This window comes from Myotis yumanensis, unplaced genomic scaffold (assembly GCF_028538775.1).
Source record: "Myotis yumanensis isolate MYYU_CA2020_CCGP unplaced genomic scaffold, mMyoYum1.0.hap1 SCAF_16, whole genome shotgun sequence".
Classification (NCBI taxonomy): Eukaryota; Metazoa; Chordata; class Mammalia; order Chiroptera; family Vespertilionidae; genus Myotis; species Myotis yumanensis.
Genome location: NW_027223767.1, coordinates 33,555,724 through 33,582,664, shown reverse-complemented (window position 1 = coordinate 33,582,664; position 26,941 = coordinate 33,555,724). Strand labels below are relative to the sequence as shown.

At 46.5% G+C, this 26,941-nt stretch overlaps 1 protein-coding gene across 2 annotated transcripts in view; it reads right to left on the bottom strand.

Moving 5' to 3' along the window:
• Positions 1–26,301, bottom strand: part of ITGB3 (integrin subunit beta 3) — a 52,591-nt gene extending 26,290 nt beyond the window's left edge. For both annotated transcript variants that reach the window (XM_070393702.1, XM_070393703.1), the window contains exons 1-5: positions 26,233–26,301; positions 12,060–12,145; positions 3,886–4,081; positions 2,799–3,051; positions 816–978 (exon numbers count right to left, since the gene is read on the bottom strand). In XM_070393702.1, the coding sequence (XP_070249803.1) occupies positions 816–978; positions 2,799–3,051; positions 3,886–4,081; positions 12,060–12,145; positions 26,233–26,299 (765 nt within the window). In that variant the 5' untranslated portion in view covers positions 26,300–26,301. The remainder of the gene's footprint in view (positions 1–815; positions 979–2,798; positions 3,052–3,885; positions 4,082–12,059; positions 12,146–26,232) is intronic.
• Positions 26,302–26,941: the final 640 nt, after the last annotated feature.

Here is a 26,941-nt window from a genome sequence, read left to right as displayed (position 1 = left end):
AAAGGAGAGGGGGAGAGAGAGATAGAAACATCAATGATGAGAGAGAATCATTGAACTGCTTCCTCCTGCACGCCCCCCACTGGGGATTGAGCTTGCAACCCGGGCATGTACCCTTGACCGAATTAAACCCAGGACCCTTCGGTCTGCAGGCTGACGCTCTATTCACTGAGCCAAACCAGCTAGAGCGAGAAAGCAATTTTAGATGTCTCATTGGCAAAAAACAAAGATCCAAAGGACCTCCCTGCCTGAAGGTCTGAACAAGTTCTCTTGGTGAAGGGCCTCAGTCCCAGTCCTTGGAACACAAGTTGAAATTTCCCAACTTAGGGGTTTCTGTTTCTTAGGAAAACAGTCTCATGGCTGATTAGTTCAAGCAGCCAAGAGACACAATTCAATTCCAGCCAGTGATAATCACATGGCCCGCTTAGAAACCCACCTGCATCTGCAGAGCTGAGCTGGGCTAGAAGAAATCCTTGTTTAACATCTTCCTGCTTACCTGAGGTTAAGTTAACCTAGCTTGATCCTGATACACTTCTAGAGAAGATGAGAAAATGCTCTCCCAGAGAACATCTGCTACCAAGTGGTTCAAAAATTGTCAGCTCTGGCCAGGGAGCAGATATAAGCAGAGGTTGCTTATCAGGAGCAATTTTTTGCCTATACTCATTTTTATTTTTTTTTATTTTTTATTTATTTTTTGCCTATGAAGCTCTGCTTAATTCCTATCTCTTATTTCACATAGAAATCCCCACAGTAGAACCACGTCATTCCCCATTTGATCTGCACTAACCACATTGGCACTCCATGCCCTCCAAACTCACATCGCAGACTGTAGCCTGCATGATGGCATCAAAGCCACCCTCTGGGCTGTCTCGGTTCCGTGACACACTCTGCTTCTTCACCTCCTCGTTGAAGCGGTTCACCTGGTCAGTTAGTGTCAGCACATGTTTGTAGCCAAACATGGGCAAACAGGTGGCCTTCATACTGGGAAGGGAAGAAGATAATTTAAGCAGACAGCCTGATGGGAAAGACTACATGGGGAGTGGGAGGGGGAAAAAGGGGAAACAAATATGGATAATAAAATTATCCATATTTGTAGAGAACTGGAAATTACCTAGAGTCTAGGTCCTTGACGATTACCCAGTTTAGACTCCAAACCCCTCAAATGACCACATTGACCTTACCTCCAGCTAGCCTAGAGGGCAAAAGAGTGAGCTGCAAAACTCATTGCCTTGGTTCAGATCTCAGCTCCTCTACTTATAAGTCATGGAACCCTAGGCAAGTTTCTCTATACTTAACCTATAAAAATGGGAAATGAGAGCACATCCTATATAATAAAAGGGTAATATGCAAATTGACCCTAACAGCAGAATGACTGGGAATGACTGGTCACTATGACACACACTGACCACCAGGGGGCAGACGCTCAATGCAGGAGCTGCCCCCTGGTGGTCAGTGCACTCCCACAGGGGGAGCTCTGCTCAGCCACAAGCCAGGCTGATGGCTGCCAGCACAGCAGTGATGGCGGGAGCCTCTCCTGCCTCCTCAGCAGCACTAAGGATGTCTGACTATAGCTTAGGCCTGCTCCCCGCTGGCAAGTGGACATCCCCCCAGGGCTCCCGGGCTGCCAGAGGGATGTCTGACTGCCAACTTAGGCCTGATCCCCCGGGGAGCAGGCCTAAGCCAGCAGGTGGACATCCCCCGAGGGGTCCCAGACTGCGAGAGGGCACAGGCCGGGCTGAGGGGACCCCCCTCCCAGTGCACAATTTTTTGTGCACCGGGCCTCTAGTATTTCATAAGAGTTATTGTAAGGCTTCAATGAGTTAACACAAAGCACTTAGCTCAGAGGCTCTTGTTGTTGCTATCACCTTATATTTAATATTTCTCTAAAGTAACATTAACACAACAATAAAGCAAAAGTTTCACCAATAACAATGTCTCCGAACCATCAATAAATTGGTAGATCTGTGCCAGACAGGAGCATTTCTGTCCCCAGCCCAATGGTTTGTTTGTTTAATTGATGGCTGATATCTTAACTGGGGAACCTTACAACTCAGAAGCTTAAAAAGGCATGCCATATAACTTTGAAAACTCAAAAATAAATCTGTACTTGTGAGGCTCAGAAACCATCATTAAAAATTGTTATGGATTTTCATAGTCTCCACCAATTACATAATAAGCATTTTAACCTTGAAGACTCATACTCTTGATGAGTAGAACAATGATGAAATAACAATGAAATCAATCCTTCTGAAATCATAATTCCTCTATTTACTTATCCATAAATTTCACTCTACTTTTGATCTTATTCCTGCTACACCCAACATTCTCTTGTCTCCAGTTTAGTTGTGACCAAGACCAAGAAGCTGATAGATTTTTTTTCTAGGTCTTCAAACAGCTTTTGAGACCTTTTGACACAACACTCAGATCAATAGGGTGGCTCACTTGCTAGACAGGAAGACTAAGGTAGAGAGAAGATATGATTTGGCCAGAAGGTAGCCAACAAAGCTATCCTAGAATCTACTACCTTGAGTCATAGAAGTTGTGGAAGTTAATACACTTCAGACCCTAGAAAATGCTGGAACTATGTCCCACCCTGAATCCCATAGCACCCACTTGCCTTATACATAGAAAGTATTTCCTTAAATTCTCTTTGATTTAATTAGAAAAGTCACAATCAATGCTTCTAAAAGCCTTCTAAGGAAGGATTAAGTCTTTTGGCTTAATCCTTCCTCCCTCTGAAGGTCTATTACCCCTATATTCTTTGCCCCATGCCCTGCCTTGACTTCTCCTGAAGGACTTACTCATAGCAGGGGTTTTTGAGGGCCTCTGGTGGGGAGATGTACATGTATGGTGATGCAGGCTTGTCCACAAAGGCCCCAAAGCCAATCCGCAGGTTACTGGTGAGCTTGCGCATCTGGGAGGCCAGCTTGGTACCCAGGTTCTGGATGCTCGTCAGATCATCTTTCATGGAGTAAGACAGGTCCATCAAGTAGTAGATGTCCACAGGATAGTCTTCCACCTGCCGGACTTGGATGGAGAAACTCTTCGAATCATCTGGAAGACGACAGAAGGATGTTAGTTTTTCTCCTCTTCTCTCTCAAAGACTTAACAAATGGATTTGGATGGACACAGGATTAAGAAACTTCTTGACCAAACCAAACTTGAAAACCCTGGTCCCTTCTCCTCTCCCGCTTCCCCTTCCAATCTCTTGACCCTCCCATTTTTAACCTTTTCCATTTTAACATTCTCTACCTTCTCTAAGTGCCCATCTGCCTAATCCTCTGGATCCCGAGAGTCTACCACCTTGAGTCACTGAAGTTGTGGTAGTTACTATACTTCAAACACTAGAAAAGGCTGAACCCATAGCACCCACATGGCTTACACATAGAAGGTGCTTTCTTATAGTCTTGATTTAATCAGAAAAGTCACAATCAATGCTTCAAAAAGCCTGTTTCTTAGCTTAATTCTTCCTCCCTCTGCTTCTCTTTGCCCCCATGTCCCTGCCCCAAATCTCACACGGAAAGGGGGCTTATAAATTGCTTTCTCATCTTATATCTCATTTGAGCCTCAACACAGAGCACAAGCTTGGCAAAATAGGCATTGGGGGAAAGTAGGGACAAACGTTTTTTGAGTCCCTACTATGTTAGAAGGGTTGAGTAACTTGCCCAAGTTCAAATAACTAATATGTGGGAGAGTCAAGATTCAAACTCCGATCTTCTGACGCCAAGTCCCAACATCTTCCATTCTCCTGCCCACACCTTTCCCCACATCCTTCTCTTCCTGCCCCATTACCATTGCGAGTGTCTTCCCCAAGGTTCCTGGTCAGACCTCCACCTTGTGCCCTGTGTGCATCTGCCCGGTGTCTCCCCACAGTGAGCCCATCCTTACCTGGCCGGAGCCGGAGCGCAATCCTCTGGGGACTGACTTGAGTGATTTGGGAACTGTCTCCAGAGCCCTTGTCGCTGAGAGGCCTGGCCTCCAAGATGCGGACCTCACTGAGGGGGAACTCGATGGACTCCAGGGCACAGTTATCCTTCAGCAGGTTCTCCTTCAGGTTACAGCGGGGTGAGCCCGGAGTCAGGGTCTGTAAAACAGGAGCCCAAGGGGCAGCCCTGTAATTGGAGCCATGGTGGTTCTCTGCCTCCTGCAGGCCCTGCTGCCTCCCAGTGGCTGAGAGTTTATCCAGCATTTTGGAGCTGAACCAGCATAAATGAACTCGTGTGATCCATTATACAGAAGGAGAGAACGGAGGCCACAGAAAGGTTGGGTGAGTACTGTCTCGTGGATTGGTAGCCAGGAAGAGAGCCAATTCAGTACGATGCCTGTTAAGCTACTGCTTTTCAAAATCTAAAATGCAACCCACGGTGGGTCCTAAAAATCAATGAAGTGGGTCTCAACCATCTATTTATCAAATAAAATGCAATAGAATAGAATAGAAAGTATGAAAGTACATAAATGGCAAAAGTAAATATTGTTTTGTGAAACATTTATATGTTGGGGAGTAGGGTATAATATGTAAAATACATAATGACATGCGATTTCTTTCTGAAGGTCAAGGTCAAAGCAGTTTGGAAGCTGACTGCATTAAGACACTGACTAGGATCTGAGATTTATGAGGGAAGGGGCTGTTCCTTTTCTACTCCCAGCACCCAAACCAGGACTTAGCACAGAGGTGATGGGGGAAGAGGTATTGGGCAGCAGCAGAGAGTAGGGGCTAAGCACATAGGAGCAGATTGACGGAGACTACATCTCAGCATTACCTCTTACTAGCTAGTTATTAGCATGAGTCACCTAAACGCTCCACACCTTGTTTCCTCCGCGATACCGTGGAGACAGTAACAGCCCCAGCCTCACAGGGAGGTTATGCAGGACAAAATAAGACAATGCAGGTAAAACTCGTAGTATGGTGCCTGCCACAGAATAAGTGATTAATGAAGGTTAGCTATTATTATGAGACTAGTAGCCCAGTGCATGAAATTCGTGCACTCGGGGGGGGGGGGGGGCTCCCCCCAGCCTGGCCTGTGCCCTGTCATAGTACGGGAGCCTCACAATCCATCGCCCCAAAGAGGTAGGCCTCCGTGAGCCTCACATCCCTGGGCCTGGAGCCGGGGGCGGGGACGCGAGCCTCATGCAAGTCCCTGATGCTGCAAGTCCCTGCCCACCCACACCTGCTGTGCATGCAGCCTCCTACTAATTGGTCGCTACACGTGAGGGCTTCATGACCATTTGCATATTAGCCTTTTATTATTAAGATGCTCTGTAAATAGTTCCTGGATAAATTAACTTTGAATAAGCTTCACAAGCTTGGGCAAGTCCCATGGTGCCAGATCACTGGCCAGAGTCCATCCTATCACTTTAAGCTTCCTCCCTCACCCTGGACAGAGAGCCAATTGATCACCCTTCCAAAAACCCTGGTGTGTATCCCACCCTCTGGAGCTCTGTGTGTGTTTACACCTGAGTATTGAATGGGGGGACATCTGCACTGGAAAGAACACTGGAAATCAGGAAATAGGTTCGATCCTAGGTCTGCCACGAACTAGGCATGTGACCTCAAATAACTCATTTCACTCCTGTTGGCCTCAGTTTCCTCACCTATCCGAAAGGGGCTTAGAGGACTGGGTGTGTTCAGTCCCTTCCTGCTCTGACATCCAGTAAATTTAGCCAACACTGTGTGGGCACAAGTCCATCGGGGCTCCTTGGCAGGCTGGAGGGACTGGCAGGAAATCTGGAAAACCCCACCCTGGACCTATTTCACAATATCTAGGCCTTCAAGCCCTCAAACCAAACCTCAATCTCCACCCACCCCTCTCACAACCACTTCCAGAAGTCAGCTGACTAAGTCATACCGATATCCCACAACAACTAGTGTGAACGCTTATGGAGCACCAACTGCATAGCAGGCACTGTGCTAAGCACTTTGCATGGGTTACTGCGGGCCTCCTGGTTACAGCTCTGTAACGCTGGAACTATTTTCATTTTACAAGCGAGGAACCTGAGGCTGGGAGACTTCACAAACGAGGAACCCAATCTTACAGGTAAGAAATCTAAGAAATTAAGTGACTTGCCCAAAGTTACAGAGCTAGGAAGTGGCAGAAGTGAGATGCTAATTAGATTGTCTGACTGCAATTGTCCTCACAAAATGATAAATGGTATTACATTCTGCATAGAGTGAGAACCCAGGCAGAGAAGCAGGAAGTGATGGGCCCGGGAAGAGCCACACCAGAGAACGCCCCAGGTAGGGAACAGAATGCAGGATGAGGATGTGCGAGGTGGGGGAAGGATAGATCACATTCTGCCTCTTCAGCCCCCTCATGTGACTGGTAGCTCAGGAGAGGGATTGGGCCACTAGGGGCTATTCATGTTTTAAAAGTCAGGACTCCACAGCCTAAAACCCCTCATGATGCTAGAAATCTCCCTCCTTCTCCTGCCCAGCCCTCCTCTGATGGACTGAATGGCTTCCCAAGGTGGGTGGAGAGATGAACAACACCATAGGGCTACACCCTGATTGTTTGTGTCTACCCAGAATTCATACTTTAAACCCTAACCCTCAAGGTGAAGAAGGAATTAAGAGGTGGGGCCTGGGAAGGTGACTAGGTCACGAAGTGGAGCCCTCTTGACTGAGGTTGGTGCCCTTCAAAACAAGCCCGAGAGCTCTCTGGCCTCTCTGCCATGTGAAGACACAGCAAGAAGACAGCCATCTATGACACAGACGGTACCTTGATCTTGGACTTCTCAGCCTCCAGAACTGTAAAAATTAATGTTTGTTGTTAAGCCACCCAGTCCATGGTATTTTTGTTACAGCAGCCTGAATGGACTAGGACAAACAGCATGAGGACCACCCTGGCCCAGGCAAAAAGTAGAAAGAGCTTTCAGAAGCCAGCATCTTCCTCCTTTCTCCCAGGTATGTGGTCGAGAAATGACATCAGCAATGGGAAACAGTGCATAAGCCTTAACCTTCCTGACTCAGAAGGTTCCAACAGGGGCAGCACAGATCCCCCAAGCCTCTGAGAGAAATGAAAATCCCCTCTCGGCACTCAGCTCTGGCCAAGGACAGAAGGACAGAGGACAGAACTCATGAGCAGTTCGAATTTTTGTGCCCAAACTCCTCTTGCTGCCCCTGCCCATCTCTCCCGAAGCTTCTCCCTCAGGAAGCAGTCTCTTTCTTGCTCGGAAAACTCCTTACCTTATCTCTGACTCCAGCTGCCCACTAAGCCCCAGGGAGAAACCCTTCCAAAAAAGGCAATGACTGCATAGAACAAGAAGCACCGAGGAGCTGAGTCTTTCCAGGACTGAGACAGATGCTGAAGGAGAGAGGGAGGGGTGAGACCAGGACACTGAATGAGAGCAGCAAGGCCATCCTGCATCTTCAAGCTGCAGCAGCAAAGAGAGGAAATGTTTGGAGTTTGGTTTCCAGACCCCCATTTTCTAATGGGACAGTGCATATTGGAAGGTTTGAAGTGCTAAGCCTTGCTGACTGTCCTTATAGTTTGTTATGAGCTTCCTTAGAAATATAAACACTAAGAAGCAAAAACTGTCTCCATCCCCCCCCCCCTCCCGCTTTGTGGTCACTGACACCAGAGGTCAGGAACTGAGCAGGCCTGCTCCTCGGCCACGCTCTCCCTGAGAGCCTCTTGCCCCAGAAGAATACCAAGGCAGTGACCTCAATACACTTGGCCAACATTCCTTTTCTCAATAGTCCAGGCTGAGTGGATAGAAAGAATGTCTCCAGGTTACTCAGAGAGGAGGAGGAAGGGTGGAATATTAAAGTTTCAGTTCCCACTGAAACCGGCTGTTACACAAAAAGGGCAAAAATAACCAAGACCCAGAGGAAGATTGAAGCAAAGAGGTGGGAGGTTCTGGCCCATGTGCTGTGTGAGCTGAGCCCTCCCTCCCTCTCCTGGGAGAGTGACACATGCTGTTACTCCCATTCTCCATGAACCCCATCTTGGAAACTGGGAAGGTACAGCATGAATAACGGTCATTGCCCTACCTATCTCACGGGGTTGGTCAGGGTGTTAAAATAAGGCTGTGAATGTGAAATGCTTTCCAAATACAAAAATCTCAAAATAAGTCAAACATATTGAAATCCTTTAGGTATGATATATATAACCAAATAAATGCAAATAGAAGGTGACTCTTTCCCACTATTAGCATTATAACCACTACCATTTTGGTGTACTCTGTTCTTGGAGGACAAAGAATAATATGTGCTGGTACTTATTTTTCCCCCCAGAGAGCTACTAAACACCCAACCCAAATAAATTAACATTGTTCTCTAGATTGACATCCAGTGAGAATAAGAAATCACTTGAATGTACAAAGAAAGAAGTTTGGCCGAAACCGGTTTGGCTCAGTGGATAGAGCGTCAGCCTGCGGACTGAAAGGTCCCAGGTTCGATTCCGGTCAGGGGCATGTACCTGGGTTGCGGGCACATCCCCAATGGGAGATGTGCAGGAGGCAGCTGATCGATGTTTCTCTCTCATCGATGTTTCTAACTCTCTATCTCTCTCCCTTCCTCTCTGTAAAGAATCAATAAAATATATTTTAAAAAAGAAAGAAAGAAAGAAGTTTGGAGGAGACAGAAAGGAGTAGGGAAAAAGGAAAGCATTTTAGTTCATGGTTATTAGTATTCACACCTATTGTTTCACAGAGAGAGAAACACTTTTAATATTATACTTTTTTTGCAATAAAAAGTTAGAGCAAAACTCTCAAGATAAACATTTATCCTCCAGATTAAAAAATATAAAAAAACAAAAACCTGAAAGAAAAGAAAAGCAGCGGAGAAGAATGAAATCATGTTAGTAAATAAAAAGGAACTGAATAGTGGCCTAAGCCCTTCCCCAGAGATGCAGAGAAGAACATAGTAATTCCTATTGGATTCTTGTACTTTGCTAGACCCAAACCCATTCTTCTTCTTCATCCTTGGATGTCAAGCTGAGTATGAGCTGGTCCACCTCCTTATGTGCAGTCAGGACTATATAAAAATTCCTAGTATTTCCCTCCACCTCAGAGTTGCCAAATTTAGCAAATACTTGGGACATTCTTATACTAAAAATTATTTCTTCTTTAATTAAAATTTAACTGGGTGTCCTGTATTTTATCTGGCAACTTTAGCTCCACCTGACCAACCATGGCCCCGATGATCAGCCCTTTCAATTAGCAGTATTTGCCAAACTTGCTATCATAACAACCTATTCTGATGTAATAGATACAGGATTCATCCTGGGATCCTTTATTCTTAACCAACACGCCAGGTCATTCTCACCACCAGACAAGATTGGAAGGGTTTAGATTCCAACATGGAGCCAATGAGGCCAAGACCACAAGTTGAATCTCTGTGTGAGGCCGGCCTCTTCGCTAGATTCACAGTCCAAGGACAGTACACCACCCCAACCCGTGTCAGTTTCCAACCCCCCAAGGACACACCCTATGCAATGGGCCCAAAACTCTGCACTCATCCACATTAGCTATGTTTTCCTATTGTGGGGCCAATGCTTGCTATACACACCCAGAGCTGCTGTCCTCGAGGACCAAGGGAATGCTGAGCCCAACCAGTTGTTTTTCCAGACTCTGCCAATCCTGCCTACAACAGCCAAGGTAGGGGAGGCAGAAGCAGTGGGCTCTCCAGGGTCAACTAATCAACAAATCACATACAAAATGGCCCCCACGGCTCACTTTTGTTTTTTTTAAGTCAACAGCCAAGGCACTTTCAACAGTTAAACAGCTTGTGCAGGGGAAACGTCAGGAAAAAAATAACAGCCATGTTCAGGTTACAGCCTGGGATTCCCACCTCCCAGTCCTCCCTGGCTGATGTGTTTTGTCTCACAAGGGGTTCCTCCCATATCCTCCTCTCCTCCTCCTCCCCTCTTCCTTTGCTCTTCCTCCCCTCCCCTTCTCCCTCTTGCTCAGAGATAGTTGTAGTCATTCGCTAAACCTTTGACCTCCCCCACTTTCCTGTTTATATTGCATTCTCCCAGAGAATATCTTATTGGACTTTCTTCCTCCCCTCATTAATTGCTTTTGGTCCTAGTGTACCCATTTCCTCTCTGATTACACCCCCCCATTCCTTGGCTGGTTCTACCTTATGCTTTTATCTTACTTACTCTGTACCTTCAAACCCTGCCCTCCCCTGGTCTTTCCCAAGAGACAAAATTCACCAGGGTCATCCATAAATAATCTGCATTTGTATCTCTGAAATCTGGTTATGAATCCTAGGGGCTTCATTGGGTTAAGCCTCAGCATATCTTGTCCCTATGCAGATCAAGAAAGGTGACAGACACTCTAAGAATATGTTTTCTTACGCAGGCAGCATGGCTCAGTGGTTGTGTGTCGACCTATGAACCAGGAGGTCAGGGTTCGACTTCCTGTCAGGGCACATGCCCGGTTTGCAGCTCGATCCCCAGTGTGGGGTGTGCAGGAGGCAGCCAATCAATGATTCTCTCTCATCATTAATGTTTCTATCTCTCTTTCGCTCCCTCTCTGAAATCAATAAAAATATATTTTATTTTTTAGAAAAGAATATGTTTTCTTTTCCCCCAGACTCCTCTGGGCCATAGTTGTCTCCACTTTCTCTTGCTTTGGGAGAAAAAGGAGGGAGGAAAATACTGAGCTGCTCCTGTGGCTACCCGACTGCCCCAGCCAGCTTCAGGCCATCCATCCAATAAGGCACCCTCCTCATCTAGCTCTCCCATCTTCCAGGATTCAGCTACAGAATTCCAACTTCCTTGTAAAAGAAACTTAATACTATCAGGATGGTGACTAAGGGAAGGAGGATATGGCAAATGAGAAGGGAGGAGACCACATCACACTTGAGCAGCCAGCTCAGCCCAGAGGGGTGGAGAACCTTTGGGGTGGAGGGGAACAGCTCACCCATCCCCCTCTGCACCCCCACTCGCAGCCCCAGGGAATGTTTCATTTGCTAAATGAAGTCAATGTGGCCCAGATGTTGGGCAGCTGCCTCTGGAAGCAGTTCCCGTGCTGAATTGCACACAGGCCAAAGCAGTGTGTTGAGCTGGCCTCTGCCTTTGGCAATCAGTCCCCTTGTAGAGGCATAAACACAGCCTCCCACTCCCACACACCCACCCCCGCCACCACCAGCCTGTCAGGAAGTTGCCTTTTTTAGGAAACTCAGTAGATTGGGAAGAGAAGCAGACAGAGAGAATGAGAGCCTGGGTTAGAGCAGTCCCAAAACTGCCGAGGGCAAGAACATGCTATCGTGACAGAGGGCGCCTCATATGACTGAGATACATACAGCCATGCCGGGAGTTCAGGTAACCACCTGCTGGGGGCCAGGCCAATGACTCAGCCTCCAACTCTGTAATCACTGGAAACTCTCCAGCCACTCATCCCCCCCCCCCCACCCCCCCACAACTCAAATAGGTCTTGCCAGCTCCAAATTCCTGTCCCAGCCACAAACACAGCCATTCCCCCAGACACACTCATTCCCTAGGGCCCCAGACACAACAAACCCTCAGCCTAGACACAGCTAACCCTTTCCTGTCACCCGCCCATCCTCATCAAATTGGTCCTTCCCTCATTGACACCTAGAAGAGAAAAAGAAGGAGAAAAGGAGGAGAGAGAGAGAAAAAGAAAAGGTAAAGTCCTGGGGCTCCATCATCAGAGAGGAAAAGAAAAGAGAAAATACCTTCTGACAAAACATTCCCCCCACACAAGGGCAAGGTCCTTTTTCATTTGCCTTTTAATATTCTGGGATGCCTGTAAACCAACATCCCCGGTGTACCTATAATCGTCTCCTACCTCTCCTTTTGAGGTCTGAGGCTCTACTTCTGTGGAGTATTCCACCGCAACAAGAAGTAAGCAAAGTGTGGTGAAGGTTGGCAATGGCTACAGCAAGTCCAGGAGGACCAACCAAATTGGCCAGGACCCTGGGCCATGTGGTGAACCCTGGATTGCCTTCCCAGCAGCACCCCATAACAGCTCACTTCACCATCCATCAATGGGAAGGCCTGAACTAGCATCTGAATTAGATCTCCCATGGGTCTATTCCTGCACAAAAACAGCTAAGTCTGGGAAATAAGTAAGGTTAAGTGTCCGCTCCTTACCTGATCTGAGCACCAGGCACACATGGGACTCACAGCCAGACATTGCTGGCAGGAGCTCACGCCTCGTGTGGTACAGATGTTTGGTCCTGCAACAGAGAGATGAAGGCATTAGCCCTGATCTGACTTGATAAAGTAACAGGCCTGCCCCATCCTTCCCAGCTTTTCCAAATGCCCAGGTTTACAGCTCTCAGATGCACACCAACTCACCCTAACCAGACCACAGTCATTTACCAAATACATGCTGTTTGATAAGAAGGATGAGGAAGGTCAGGAGAAACTCATCACTGACCGCCATTGATGAGGCCACAGTGATGGCAGGTGATGGAGCAAGGCTGAGCCATGGACCCAAGTGTCAGCTCATAAGTGATGGAAAGGCTTGAATTAGCAACTGGTTTGACACCTACACTGTGCAAATGAAAATCTGAGGCCCAGAGCAATGGCAATGTGTCCTTTCTCCAATTATTCTGATGATGTATTCATAGCTATTACACAGGGGCTCCAAAGCCCTGATGCACTAACATTAACATGCAACCTAAATATTGAGGGGCTGGGATGGCCATGAAAGGCTCCCATTGGCCTACCAGAAAAAAAAATTTCTGGAATCTTATCAAACTTCCCAATACATATATCTTTGGATCCAAGCATAGAATGCTCCAGGGAGAATTGCAGAAATGTTAGAAAAGGCTGACCGATATAAGCTGGAAGAACATGGAATTTTGGAGTTGGAAAGCCTGTACTTGAATTCTGAATGCTCTTCTAACTACCTGTGTCATGACTTTGGGCAACTCAATAACCTCTATGAAATGATAATATCTATCTCACAGGATGTGTACAAGAATTCACTGAGGTAAGGGAGAAGTACTCAACTGTCAACAGTCTTCATACTGTCAAAGGAAAGTGGAAAAGCAGGTGGGGGAGGAGCAGGGACAAGCAGAGGGCCCAAAATAGCCCTGAGAAGCCAGCCTGGAAGGAAACCTTAGGCTTTTACTTGGACAGAAAGCCGCCATCCTCCTTGCTTTCCCTAGCTCGGCCGGGTGAACCCTTCTGTGCCCCAGGAGCGCCTTTTTTCAATATAAGGAGGAAATGAGAAAAACCCATTCTTCCCCTGACCCAGTTATCCTGACAGTTCCTTTATCCAGTTTGCTAAAGTGGCCTCTTTGCCCCGAGCTGGTGAGACTAGCAAATCTATTGGAGAGAAACCATTTTGACAGCTGGGATGTTTTCCCATTGTCTCCAAAACTTCTCATTGAGCTGAATGTCTCAGTCCATTTTATTATAGTGTGACTGAACTCTCTCCCTTCCAACTTCTGGACAAAAACATACCAAGAAAATGTGGAGAGAGAGAGAGAGAGCGAGAGAGAGAGAGAGAGAGGGAGTAGTGTTAGGAAAAATTATCAAAAATTTGGAAATAGATGAAGGGAATACTCGGTGCCCTTCCGATATAATTCAGGGTGTTGACTAGTAGACCCACATGCTTAGGGATTATCTGACTTTCTAGTGGCGTGTAACTTTATTTGACTTCGATCAATTAGAATGCAACTCCTCAAGAGTAGAGGTGCACTTACAGAAAATCAATAACAATGGAAATGATTCTCGATGAGAACGAGATATATGATTCTTACCCAACAGCAACACACGTGATTTCTGTCTGGTAGGAAAGGGAATCCCCAAAGGTTAGGGTTTATTGCCTTGCAGAACCTTAACCAATTTCGAATCACAATTTCTCTTTCTCCAGCCAGACATGAACACAGCCCCTCTTATTGGAAGAGTTCTGAGAGAAGCATAGCCTGAACTATTTTAGGAATCTGCTTCCCGTTGTGAAGTTTGCAATGGGATTGGCATCCAGAAGGGTGATTCTGGACATAAATGCCATCGATTTTCACCAGGGAAAGGAGACCACGTGAAGAGTGAGAAGGACGTGACCATGGAGTACACTGTCAACTTATTGTTGAAAAAATTTTCCCAGTGTTTACATTTACCCATTCATTCTCAACTTAGCATTTCCCTATGAGCCCTCGACTTGCAGCCACAATAGAAAGCCTCCTCGGATGTGAAATAAATAACAGCAAGACCCCTCCTTGTGAATGGGCAGTCCCTGACCTCGGAGGATGAAGTGCTGCTGGGATTTTTGTTCTTTAGGAAATTATGCCTGGGGAGTGATGGCTACCCAGTTCCCCTTACATCTCTTTTTAATGAATCACAGGTTGATTTCGTGAGAACCAATAACAACCACCCCCAATACCACCCACCAAGGCCTCCCATCAAGGGCAAGTTCCTGGAACGCAGTGGCTGAAAGTGATGGACTCATCAGAAGTCTCTGTGCCTGGGCCATGCTGATTCAATGAGCTGCTGCCCTGAAGCCACCCCTCCCTCCTGAACATGTGGAAGGAGTTTGGGTCTCTGTTTCCAGTCATTCATAAGGCCTATGTTCCTGTTCAGCCTCCGGGGCCCAGACTCAGCCCTGCTGCAGAAGTGACTGGAAGAAGTCCTTTATCAGAACTCTGTCATTGCCGAAAACAAACAACTCCTACCACCCCTTTCCTCTCTAACAGTTTAGCCAGAGCAAGGAAACAAGGGGGACTGGCCCTGGTCCTCACAAGGTGATTAAAAGGTTCAATGAACCAATCTCTGTCAAACTCTGAGCACAACGGCTGGCGCAGAGAAAGCACTCAACAAATGCTTCCACAGTTGCTATTGTTTTTTAAAATATATTTTTATTGATTTCGGAGAGGAAGGAAGAGAGAGATAGAAACATCAATGATGAGAGAGACCTATCGATCGGGTGCCTCTACAGACGGCCCTGACTGGGAATTGAACCATGACTTCCTGGGCGCTGTTGTTTTTGTTGTTGTTGTTTTATTCTGCAGATGAGCTGTTTCAGGCGATGAAGGTTTTACTTTCTTTTTCCCCTCCTAAAGACAGTTCTACACCCTGAACACCGGGGTAGTGAGGGCATGGAGCCAGAAAGCCTCAGGCTAGAAGACAATGATCAATCCTCAGATCTGGCTTCTAAATGGAGTGAGGAATGTTGGGTGTTCAAAAATCCAAGCTAGGAGGGATGGCCAAGCAGAGCAGGCCAGTTAGAAACAATAGACAAGGGCAGCCAAGAAGTTTGCCTGGAAAGTAGTAGAAAGCTATGGTTTGGCACCTCAGCCCCATTCACAGAACCAGAAAAGAGACAAAGGGTGGGGAAAATGGAGAAAAAAGAAAAACAAGGAAGGGAGTTGGAACCAATGGAAATCATAATGCGTCAATGAGAGCTATTTTGAGGACATGCTGTCCAATGAGACAGGATGTCAGAACGCAGAAACAGGCCACCCTCGTGGGGCCAGGGGATTTCAGGAGAGGGCTGTCAGAGGGAGATGTGTTAGTGGGAAGGGAGGATGATTCGTACTGTAAACACGAGGGATATCTCTCTTACTGTCTGCCAGAGAGTTCTGGCCTGGGTCCCCAGCCCTGCCACTGACTTTTGGCTCATCACTAATTAGTCCCATGGGGACACAGGGTGACTCAGGCAGTGCCTGATCCTCCAGCGCAGTCACCTGGCTGGGTGAGTCATCCTAAAACAAAACATCTCACGCTTAACTGCTCTATGAGTGCACAAGTGGCTTCTCTAGAGCAAGTTGCTAAAAAAGGTTATTTTATTCTTATTCTTTCATTAAATGTAGCAGCAGCTCAGTAACACAAGGAAGGGGAAGGAGACAGGCAGGTGGAGTTCCAGGTAACACAGACCTCCGTGCTCTGAGCAGAAAGCTCCAGGAAGCACCGCTCAAAGCAGTAGGAAATCCAAACTACCATGTAGGATGCATTCTGATCTTAGAGATTTTAAAATGTCTTTTTTAAGTATATCAGAGCCAATTAAATATGGTCTTCAACATTAGAAGGCATTTGTATAATTTGCCTCCACCGATATTAACATGTGTTATGGGTTGAACTGTGTCCCCCAAAAAGATATGTGGAAGTACCTATGAGTGTGACTTTTTTTAGAAATAAGGTCCTTGGAGATGTGATCAAGGTGAAATCATTAGGGAAGGCCCTAATCCAACAAGACTGATGTCCTTATAAAAGAGAGAGACCAAAAAAGAGAATGCCACGTGATGACAGAGGCAGAGATTGTAGTGTTGCAACTGGAAGGCAAGGGACGCAAAGACTGCCAGCCGCCACCAGAGACAGGACGATGCAAGGAAGGATTCACTCTGGAGTCTCCAGTCAGGGTCCTGCTGACACCTTGATTTCAGATTTCTAGATTCCAGAGAGAATATGTTCTGTTGTCTTAAGCCACCCAGTTTTGGCAGCCCTAAGAATCTAATACCAAATGGATTTGCATTTCCATAGCAAATATGACATGCTTTTGAGGAACATTGCCCTGAAATACTCTGCATAATTGAGAAAAGCCAGCCTGGAATGAGAACTTTGCTATGGTTAACCCACCTATGGACAAGGGAAAAGAGGTTAGCTTTACACTTTTCCTCTCATGTATGTCATGGTGTTAGCACTCATTCATTCATTCATTTATGTACTCAACAAATTTTTATTGAGCATCTAACTATGCCCAGCACTCTCCTAGGCATTGAAGATACATTGATGAACTAAACACACCTCCAACTCTTGTAAATTTTAGTGAGGAAGATGAAAACAAAAGACATACACAACAACCAGTACAATTTCAAACAGTGGTAAATGCTTTAGAAAATAAGGCAGGATAGAGGAATAGTGACATTGAGCAGAGGGAGCCTCCTTTAGAAAATGTGGCCAGGAAAGGCCTCTCTGAGTTAACATCTCAAGATGATATACAGAAGGAAGTCATGGGACAATCTAGGGGATGAGCATTACAGAAAAAAACTATGACAAGAGCTAGATGGACTTCAGCTTCTTAAAGAAATAGTAGGGCCCGGCCAGCGTGGCTCAGTGGTTGAGCATCAACCTATGAACCAGGAGGTCAGGGTTCCATTCCTGGTCAGGGCACATGCCCAGGTTGTGGGCTCCATCCCCAGTATGGGGTGTGCAGGAGGCAGCCAATCAATGGTTCTCTCTCATCATTGATGTTTCTATATCTCTCTCCTTCTCCCTTCCTCTCTGAAATCAATAAAAATACATTTAAAGAAAAAGAAATAGTAGAGAGAGGGAGGAGGAGAGAGACAGAGAGGTGGTTGGAAAAGCAGTCAGGAAACTATAGCTGTGGTTGGGAGTGCAGCTTTCACGCTCCATGTGGTGGGAAGCCACTGGAGGAAGTTGAGCAGAGGTGAGCAGAAAACAATCATCCTGGCTACTGAGAGGGAGCAAGACCAGAAAGAGGCCAATTGGGAAGCTATTACAATAATCCAGGCAACAGATGGCAGGGTTTGGATTGGAATGGTAGTGGTGTCGATAGTGTGGTCAGACCCCAGGTATATTCTGGGGATTTGCTGATGAATGGCTTGTGGGGCATGAAGGAAAGATGGGAAGGGTTTTGCTCTGGGCAATTAAATCCCCTTGGACAAAGTTCAAATGTTTTGATCCACTGGTTATACACTTTCACTGACCCTTTAGCCAGTAGACCCTGCCCTTGTCAGTGAAGCCAAATCGTGTCTAGTTATCGTCCTTAACTGTGTGAACACTCCATGAAGCCCATCCCCAGATAGAATCCTGTCTTCTGGACGGTTGTGATCTAAATTAACACCCAGTCTCTGGGAAACACCGTAAGGGCAGGGGTAGTAAAACAATGAACGCTATTATCATGTGACAGAGGGAACAGTGGGGAAAGCATGCAGACTGGCAAGCAGGACAGATCTAAAGCCGCTTTTACCATGGAAAGCTGTGTACCCTCAGGCACACCCCTTCATGCTCTCTCTAGGTCCAGGGACTCTTTGATCCTTGGCCACATCCCTATTCAAGAGCTTATCATGGTTCCCTGGGCTTTAACAAGCCTAACATATCAGCAATGCACTGGAGACCCTAAGCAACTGCTTCCTTTCCCCCATGCTCCCAAATATGGGCAGAATACTTATGCCATGAGTCGTTAGGTTTAAATGAGATGATATCTGTGAAGGAACCATCCATGGTGGATGCTCAGTAAGTGCTGGTTTCTGTCCTCCTTACCTTTATGATAATCACTTCCTGCCCATCCCACTCCCCTCCACCTCAGGGTCAGACAAAAGACAAGTCCTTTGTCTGTAAAAGGATATAGGGGAGAAAGCACTAGTCAGGAGACAGGAGTCCCCAGGGATAGACCACACCAATGCCACTAACCTAATTGTCACTTCACCCTCAGGGCCTCCCTTTTTGCCTCTCAGTAAAATAAAGGGTGTTCAAGTCAATGATCTTCAAGGTGCTGCCAGCTCTGTAAGTATTTTCCAACCAGAAAGCATCAACAGGGTGACTAGGAGTCTAGGAGGTCTAGCCTCCCAGGGCCCAAGACCCCTCAAACAATGCACATGTGTCCATGTCTTCCTACTGGCTTAACTATTATAGTTTTTCTTTCTTTTTTTTCCAATTACAGTTTACATTCAATATTATTGTGTATTAGTTTCAGGTGGGTAGCATAGTGGTTAGACAATCATATACTTTACAAAGTGTTCCCCCTGGTATTTCCAGTACTCACCTGACACCATATAAAGTTATTACAATTATTGACTATATTCCCTATGCTGTATGTTTCATCCCCATGACTATTTTGCAACTCCCAATCTGTACTTCTCAATACCTTCACCTTTTTCACCCAGTCCCTCAACCCTCCTCCTCTCTGGCAACCATCAGTCTGTTCTCTGTATCTATGAGTCTGTTTCTGTTTTGTTTATTCATTTCTATTGTTCTTTGGATTCCACATATAAGTGAAATCGTGGTATTTGTCTTTCTCTGACTCACTTTTTCACTTAGCATAATACCCTCTAGGCCCATCCAGGCTGTTGCAAATGGCAAGATTTTGTTCTTTTTATGGTCAAGTAATATTCCATTGTATATATGTACCACATCTTCCTTATTCACTGGTCTATTGGTAGGCACTTGGGTTGCTTCCATAGCTTGGCTATTGTAATAATGCTGCAATGAACGTAGGGGTGCATATATTCTTTCAAATTTGTGGTTTGGGTTTATTTGGATATATTTCCAGAAGTGGAATCACTGGGTCATCAGGTAGTTCCATTTTTCATTTTTTTAGGAACCTCCACACTGTTTTCCATAGTGGTTGCACAAACCTGCGTGAGGGTTATCTTTTCTCCCTATGCTCAGTGGTCTAACTGATATTTGATTCAAATGTTGCATCTCAGATTCTGGAAAATTTTATCAGTACAGGCACCACCTCCCATCTGATTCACTCACAGAGAAGAGGCAAGCCTGTACCAAGCTCGGTTTGAGGCCCAGCCCAGCAGTGCCCTGTTGGTGACCTTGGCAATCAGCTGTCCGGTTCTGCTACTTTTCCTCCTCCAGCTCATGTCTTGTGGCTATGGACAGCAGACCCACCATATCAGCAACTGGTGTTGTCACCAGTCCTCGCTGCCAATCTGTCTTGATAGGAAGGCAAATTGGGAGGACAATTTGGCAAAACCTATTAAAATTTAAAATATTCATGTCCTTTGACCCAACAGCTTTAGTTTTAAAAAATCAGCCTATAGAAACAGGAACAAAGAGGCATAATAATGCACAAGGATATCGCCTGCAGTCTTACTTGTAGTAGCAGATAATTGGGAATGACCCCAGTGTCTGCCAACAGGGAATTGGTTAAGAAAATTCAGGTATATCCATATAATGGTATGCCTTCTGGCTAGAATTATAGCTCTTGGAATAAATAACGGCAAGCCATAAACTGACATAAAAAGATGCCTAGTGTATATTATTAAGTGACAATTATCCTATTACGGATTATCCTACTTGAGACATAAAAATAATGATAAATAACTATATATACTCAAGACTTCCACTAGCAAAGAGATTTAGGGTTGACCCCATGAACTTTTAAAGTGGCTACTAAATGTGCCTTTTGCTAAACATCTGGAGCTCTCGTCTAGGATGCAGTTTCTCAAGCATGTTTTTAGCTGCAGACCTTATTTTTTTCCCTCCAAAAATTCTTACATGGAATTCCACATTATTAATCAATTAAAGGGAAAACCTCTCCAGCTAATGGTGGGGAGGGGAAGGAGCAAATCAAAGTCTCCCCCTTCATCTCCTTTGCCAACTTTTCAGCCCCTGAGATACAAAGAGACTGAGGCCCAGAGGTAAGATGACTTGTTCAAAGTCACACAGCAAGATGATGAAAAAGCCTACAGAGCCACAAATCAAATACACGTTTCTCAATTCCAGACCCACAGTTCCTTTCACACTGAAGTGTTATTTTTTTTCTATATGAAAGGAAGTGGCTTTTGTCAGTTTTTAAAAAATGTAACACACGTTTCGGTAAAGGAATACACATACACATGAGAATTATATGTGCAAGAGGGAAAGATCTGAATTGAACACCCCATCTTATCAATGGTGGACATTATGGAATAGAATTAGAGGGGAACCAGCCATTTTACTCTCCAATGTTTGACTTTCTTATAATGAGGACATTTCTCTCACTCTCTCCTTGATTGTTCAAATATCTTTACTAACTGAACTAAGAAACGCGGAGAGTGAGAGAAAGTAGTCTTTTTGTGGGAACAGGACAGAAAGCAGAAAGGAAGATTTACAGTGGAATTTTTTTTTTTCAAAGATGCTACCAAAAAAAATTTTTTTAAGGTAGAATATCCCCAGACTTAATTAATAGTTTCTGGATCTTAGGATGTGACATACCATATTTGGCCATAAACTATCCAATGCTTTTAGGACCAAGAATAATAAAAGTGCTGGTTGCTGCAGAACTCTCTCCAATATCCCGAAGATATTACTACTTAGCACTCGGAGAAGCTAATGGCTTAACCTACATGGCCCAAACACATTCAATTAGAAAATTAAGAAATTGGAAGTTGGATCCAGGTTTGATGGATATAGTCTCCTGCCTTCAGGGTAACCGTCTCAACACCTGAGGAAAATGAAGTAGCCTCAGATAACCTCTTAGCATTCTGATACGTGCAACACCAACCAAGGAATCTCAAATGTATCATACTAAGTGAAGGAAGCCAGACTTGGAAGGCTACATACTGTATGATTTCATTTATATGACATGCTGCAAATAGCAGGACTATAAGGACAGGAAACAGATCAGTAGTTGCCAGGAACTAAAGATGGGGAAAGAGAACTGATGACAAAGGAGCTCAAGGGAACTATTTAGGGCAGTGATTTTCAACCGGTGTGTTGTGACAGGCGCACTGGTGTGCCACAAGAATTTCTAAAACATGCCATCCCTGACTATTTAGCCAGGAGCACTGACTTCTTTTCCCTTAGATTGTCAAATTAAAAAATGACAAAAACCAACATAACAATAACTGTCCAGTGTGAATGAGTCAATATTGTATCTTTTTTTTCCCCTCAGGTTGGTAAAAAATATAACATTTTTTTGGTGTGGTGCAGAATTTGAATAATTAGTTTATGTGTGCCATGAGATGAAAAGGATTGAAAATCACTGGTGGACAGTGATGGAAATATTCTATATCTCAATTATGCTGATGGTTACCTAAATGCACATTTGTCAAAATTCATAGAACTATACGCCCTAAAAAGAATAAATTTTAGCGTATGTAAATTATACCTCAATAAACTTAACTTTTTTTTAATACATTGTATTGATTTTTTTACAGAGAGGAAGGGAGAGAGATAGAGAGTTAGAAACACCGATCAACTGCCTCCTGCACATCTCCTACTGGGGATGTGCCCGCAACCCAGGTACATGCCCTTGACCGGAATCGAACCTGGAACCTTTCAGTCCGCAGGCCGATGCTCTATCCACTGAGCCAAACCAGTTTTGGCAAACTTAACTTTTAAAAATGAGTGTTCCTGGAGGTGCTGTGTGCATGGAGAGTTTCACATGTAAATTAATACCGGCGGTTTACACCGGGAGAATAGGCAGTGTGATCTCCCTGCTCCCACCTGCATTTCCATTTGTGACCTGAGCTCCAGCAGGCACAATGAGCTTCCCGCTTAGGGTTCGGAAGGGAGAAGGGAGTGATGGGATAGAGCAGCAGGCCAGCTCTGTGGGCAGCAGAGGGGGCTGGGTCAGGTCCAGTGGTTTCTCCCTAAAGCTGCTCAGTCATTCCCCCAGTTAATTATCTGTCTGCTGATTCATGAGTTGTGGTTCCTGTGGCCATGCTTCCTCACTGTTCCTGCCAACAAGGGCAGGAGGATTCTTGGGGCTGGGGAGGATGATAACCAGAGATCCCGAGTCGGGTGGGGAGTGGCGGAGGAGGAATTGCTATTAGGAAATTCCAGAGTCATATCCAGACTCCCCCTCCTCACTGTTGCCTCCTGGCCCTCTCTTAGGTTGTCCCCAGGAGACCTCTGTCACTCACACTCACCATTTCGAGAAGGATAAAAGAGAGTGGCGCCCTCCTGTGTGTCTCCTCCAAGAAGGTAGGGGGAGAGACAGACGCTTCTCAGAGGGTCCCCTGACTTTCCAGCACCTTCAGATCAGAGGTCTAAATGGTGCAATAGTGCAAAGGTCCAAATACACAAAGAATTCATGGTCTCGGCTGTATTCGACTAATGCCCAGATGGAGCGCTTGAAGGTCTTCTGTGAATGAATGCAGATACTCAAATAATGAGTTTCTGAGAGTGAGGCACATCACCTCTAGATGCCTTTTCCTAACATTCCATAAGTGTTTATGTTGCTGCCCACGTGCCAGGCATTGGACAAAAAATGTTGCCCAAATAGACATGTCCTTCTCCTCATGGAACCTGAAATCTCATGGATAACTTTTCCTTTCCTCTCTACCCGGAGACAGAATTTAAGGCTTTCTCATGAACAAAGCAAATGCATAAGCCTCTCTCTTCCTTAGCCTCTTCTACGGGTTCTTGTTGGGACAGAATGGCTGAGATATGCCAAGCCACCAACAGCGAATGGGTTGAAATCGAAAGGGATCCCTTGTTACATAGGCGTGGGTCTCATTCTGGGAGCTTGGATTGCACACACTCATGACAGCTCTTGCCTCCAGTGCATAGTAGATAGCATGCATAGCAAGAATAAACACAAAAGTAGCTGCCATTTATTGAATACTTATTTTGTGCCTTTTCTCATCTAATTGGCACAATCATAGAAATATTGTTTTCTCCACTTTACAGATGAGGAAACTGAGGACTCAAGAGATTAAGCAATTTGCCCAAGGTCACACAGCCAGTAAGAGTTGAAATCAAGAATTAAACCCTCATCTGACTGGCTTTAAGCATAGCTGTCCCTTTCTCCAGCCAACAAACTTTCCTCCCATGTCTCTTCGGGCCCTGGGAACTGCTGCAGAGGGCTCAGTTGTAGATACAACTGAGATACAAGCCCAGAAGGAGAAATCACCTCAGCTCAGAACTAATACGTTTAGATGCTGATAGCAAATAACACGTATCCATTAGGTCCCAAATTAGAATAAAGACCTACATATGGGGAAGCCACAAAACCCAATACTTCTTGGGTGATGCTGAAAAGATCACCTTTGAACATAAATTCCAAAATTCAATTCTACCCTCAAACAACCTCTCTTCTCTCCATACCAGACCCTACTATTCTGGGAGCGTCTCTTTGCCACCCACACCCAGCTCTTTCCGTGTCCCTTCAACACTATGTGTCCCAACATAACTCTCCTATTCTCATCCTACCACCTGCTTCCCCAGGATCTGATGATACCGGCAACCCAGCCACAGGTAGTGTTTAAGAGCATAGGGGTTTAAAATATAAAATATCTGCTTTTACTGGGGGCTGATTACTTGAAGATCTGGCTCTAGAGCCCATGCTTTTAAACACTATTCTACCCTGCCTCAGAGGGAGCCTGGGACTAGATCAGCAAAACCAGTCACCACTGCTGAAATCGCCCAAATTACAACAAATCTGCAAACAGATCTCCTACAAGATATTGAATGCAAATTTAGGTATATCGATGCAGTGGAATCCTATATGAATCATTACAATGTGTCAACCAGATCAACAAAAGATATACTAAGGTTGAGAGGTGGAGAGAAAAACACCAAAAGAACATATACACGCTTCATCTTCACTAATATTGAGCCATGAACCACACCAGGCTCTATCTTACGTTACCCTACTTCTAAAACTGAAAAAATATATAGTGATTAGACTCAGGATCATCCAGAAATTCAGAAAGCTGTGGATGTGAAAAGAAAAGAAAGCAAAATGAAAAAAATGGTGTAAGTTCACAGAAGCAGGTTCTCCATAAAAGACAGCTGAGTTGCCCTTCTGTATGTCCTCACTGCCCCCATCAACAGCAGGCCGCATCTGAGCCACGGCTCTAACAGCTCCCAGGGCAGAATCCTGGAGACTCACAGTTCGGTGCCATGGTCATCAGGCTGCTCATTGCAGACTGAAGACATCAGTTGACCTGTTTGTGCTTCCATCACATGGGAAGCTTCAGCAATAACAGCTTAGCCCCCTACATATTATGTGTAACTCTTCCATGAAGATTATCATTCACAGAATGTGGTGATGGTGTCATGGGTGTATACTTTTCTCCAAACTTATCTAGTCTTACATGTTATATAGGTACAGCTTTGTGTATGTCAATCATATGTAATTTTTAAAAAAGATATTGTTGCCTTGTCCTGTATAATCTCTTATACACACACTTTTTAAAAATATATATATATAATCAGAGAGGAAGGAAGAGGGAGAGATAAAAACATCAATGATGAGAGAGAATCATTGATTGGCTGCCTCCTGCACGCCCCCTACTGGGGGACCAAACCCGCAACCGGCGCATGTGCCCTTGACCGGAATTGAACCGGGGACCCTTCCATCTGCAGGCTGATGCTCTATCCATTGAGCCAAACCGGCTAGGGCTATACACACACTTCTTGAAGGTAGTCATCAAAGTATTTTTTTTTCAACAAAGTATTTTTGAATAGCTATCTTTTGAAATGGACTTATCAATAAATCTTACTTAAAAAAAAAAAAGTACTTTCACCCTAGACGGTTTGGCTCAGTAGATAGAGAGTGGGCCTGCAGACCAAAGGGTCCCGGGTTGATTCTGGTCAATGGTCCAGGCCCTGGTCAGGGGGCATGCAGGAGGTTAAATCGATGTGTTCCTTTCACATCGATATTTTCCCTCTCCCTTCCACTCTCTCTAAAATCAATGGGGGAAAAATGTCTTCAGGTGAGTATTATAAGAACACTCACAGTACTTTCTGCGGGATCTAAATTGTTACAAGAAGTCCCACTCCCTTCATTGAAAGCACATAAATGAACACTTGTAGCTCCTCTGCACGGGAACCCGGAGGACTGTGAGCAGAGTTTTCTCCGGGAAGGTCTCCGAGGCTCTGGAAGAACCACGGGCAGCGCCCCCAGGCTGCGCCGCGCTCTGCCCCTCCCCAGCACCAAGGACGCCCCATGGCAACCGCCTTGGCCGCTGGTGGTGTGTGCGGCAGCAGGAGAGACAAAGCCAGGGATCCAGGCCAGCTTCAGGGACCCTTGGCGCGGCGCTCGCAAACACTGGAGACACTTAGGATGCGAGGTCTGTCCCGGAAGCAGCGGCATCGCTGCCGCCCCGGGACACTGTAGGAGGCAGAGCCCTCATCCCTCCGAATCGCTCCCGCAAAGAGCCACCAAGTTAAAAAAAATTAAATTAAAAGTGAAACCTGGGAAAAGTGCAACACAAGGAAAAGAGGAATGTCGAGTAACTGGCAAACCCGCGCGCTCACCCTCTCATCCGAGAAACTATAACCTCCGGCCTCAGCCAACGCGCGGGATCAGCCCCGGGAAGCCGCAGCCTCCCCCGCTGCCCCGGCCAGTCCGCGTCCCGCGGGCCAGGTCACCTGCGATGAGCGCAGCCCCGGCTGAATGCGGGGCTCAGCGCATCGCGCACGCCCAGAGCAGGCGCCCAACCCGGGTAAAGACTTCTGCGTCCCGGAGGACCATCCCCTAGGTAGCCCATCCCCCTGACACCCCGGGGCCGGGAAGGTCCCCCGGCTCCAGGCTCCGACGGTCCCAGCCTGGCCCCGCTCGCTCCGTGAGCAGCCGCGCAGGACCCGCCGGCCGGGTTTCCCCGCTCCAACTCTGCAAACTTGGCTGCGGCGGGATGCCCGATGCAGATCACCTGGGAGCGGCGTTCCCGCCACCGGGAGCCTCACTCACCTCCGACGCCGACGCCCGCCAGCGCCCCCAGCACCAGCGCCGCGGCCCAGAGCGGCTGCGCTCGCATCTCGTCCGCCCGCCGCCACGCTCCGCCTCGGCTGCGCCCGCCCGCCCCACAGCGAGCAGCAGAGCCCGCGGCCGCTTTTCCCGCAGCTGGAGGGGAGGGGACGCCGTGGGTGGGACGCCACGGGGCGGGCCTCGGACTTGCGCTTCCTCCCCGAGGGCCCTTTTCTGGTCTCCGAGCCCGAGAGGGGGCGGCGGAAAACCGCGCCCTCTCTCGCAGCACCTGGATCCGCCGGCGAGCGCGATCGGGACCCTGGGCCCGGCACGTCCTCTGCGGACATCCTGGTCCCGGCGCCCACACCCGCGCCCTTGTAGGCTCAGGAAAGCCAGGAGCATGTGGCCCCTCTCCGGACCTAGTCCCACCTCCTCAGACAACCCACAAGTCGTTCTCTTTCACCTGCATTGCACTCTCCCTCTGTACCTTGAGTCTCATTCATTCACACTTTCTTTCTTTTTTAAATACATGTTATTGATTTTTACAGAGAGGAAGGGAGAGGGATAGAGAGTTAGTAACATCGATGAGAGAGAAACATCAACCACCTGCCTCCTGCGCACCCCCTACTGGGGATGTGCCCGCAACCAAGGTACATGCCCTTGACCGGAATCGAACCTGGGACTCCTCAGTCCACAGGCCAACGCTCTATCC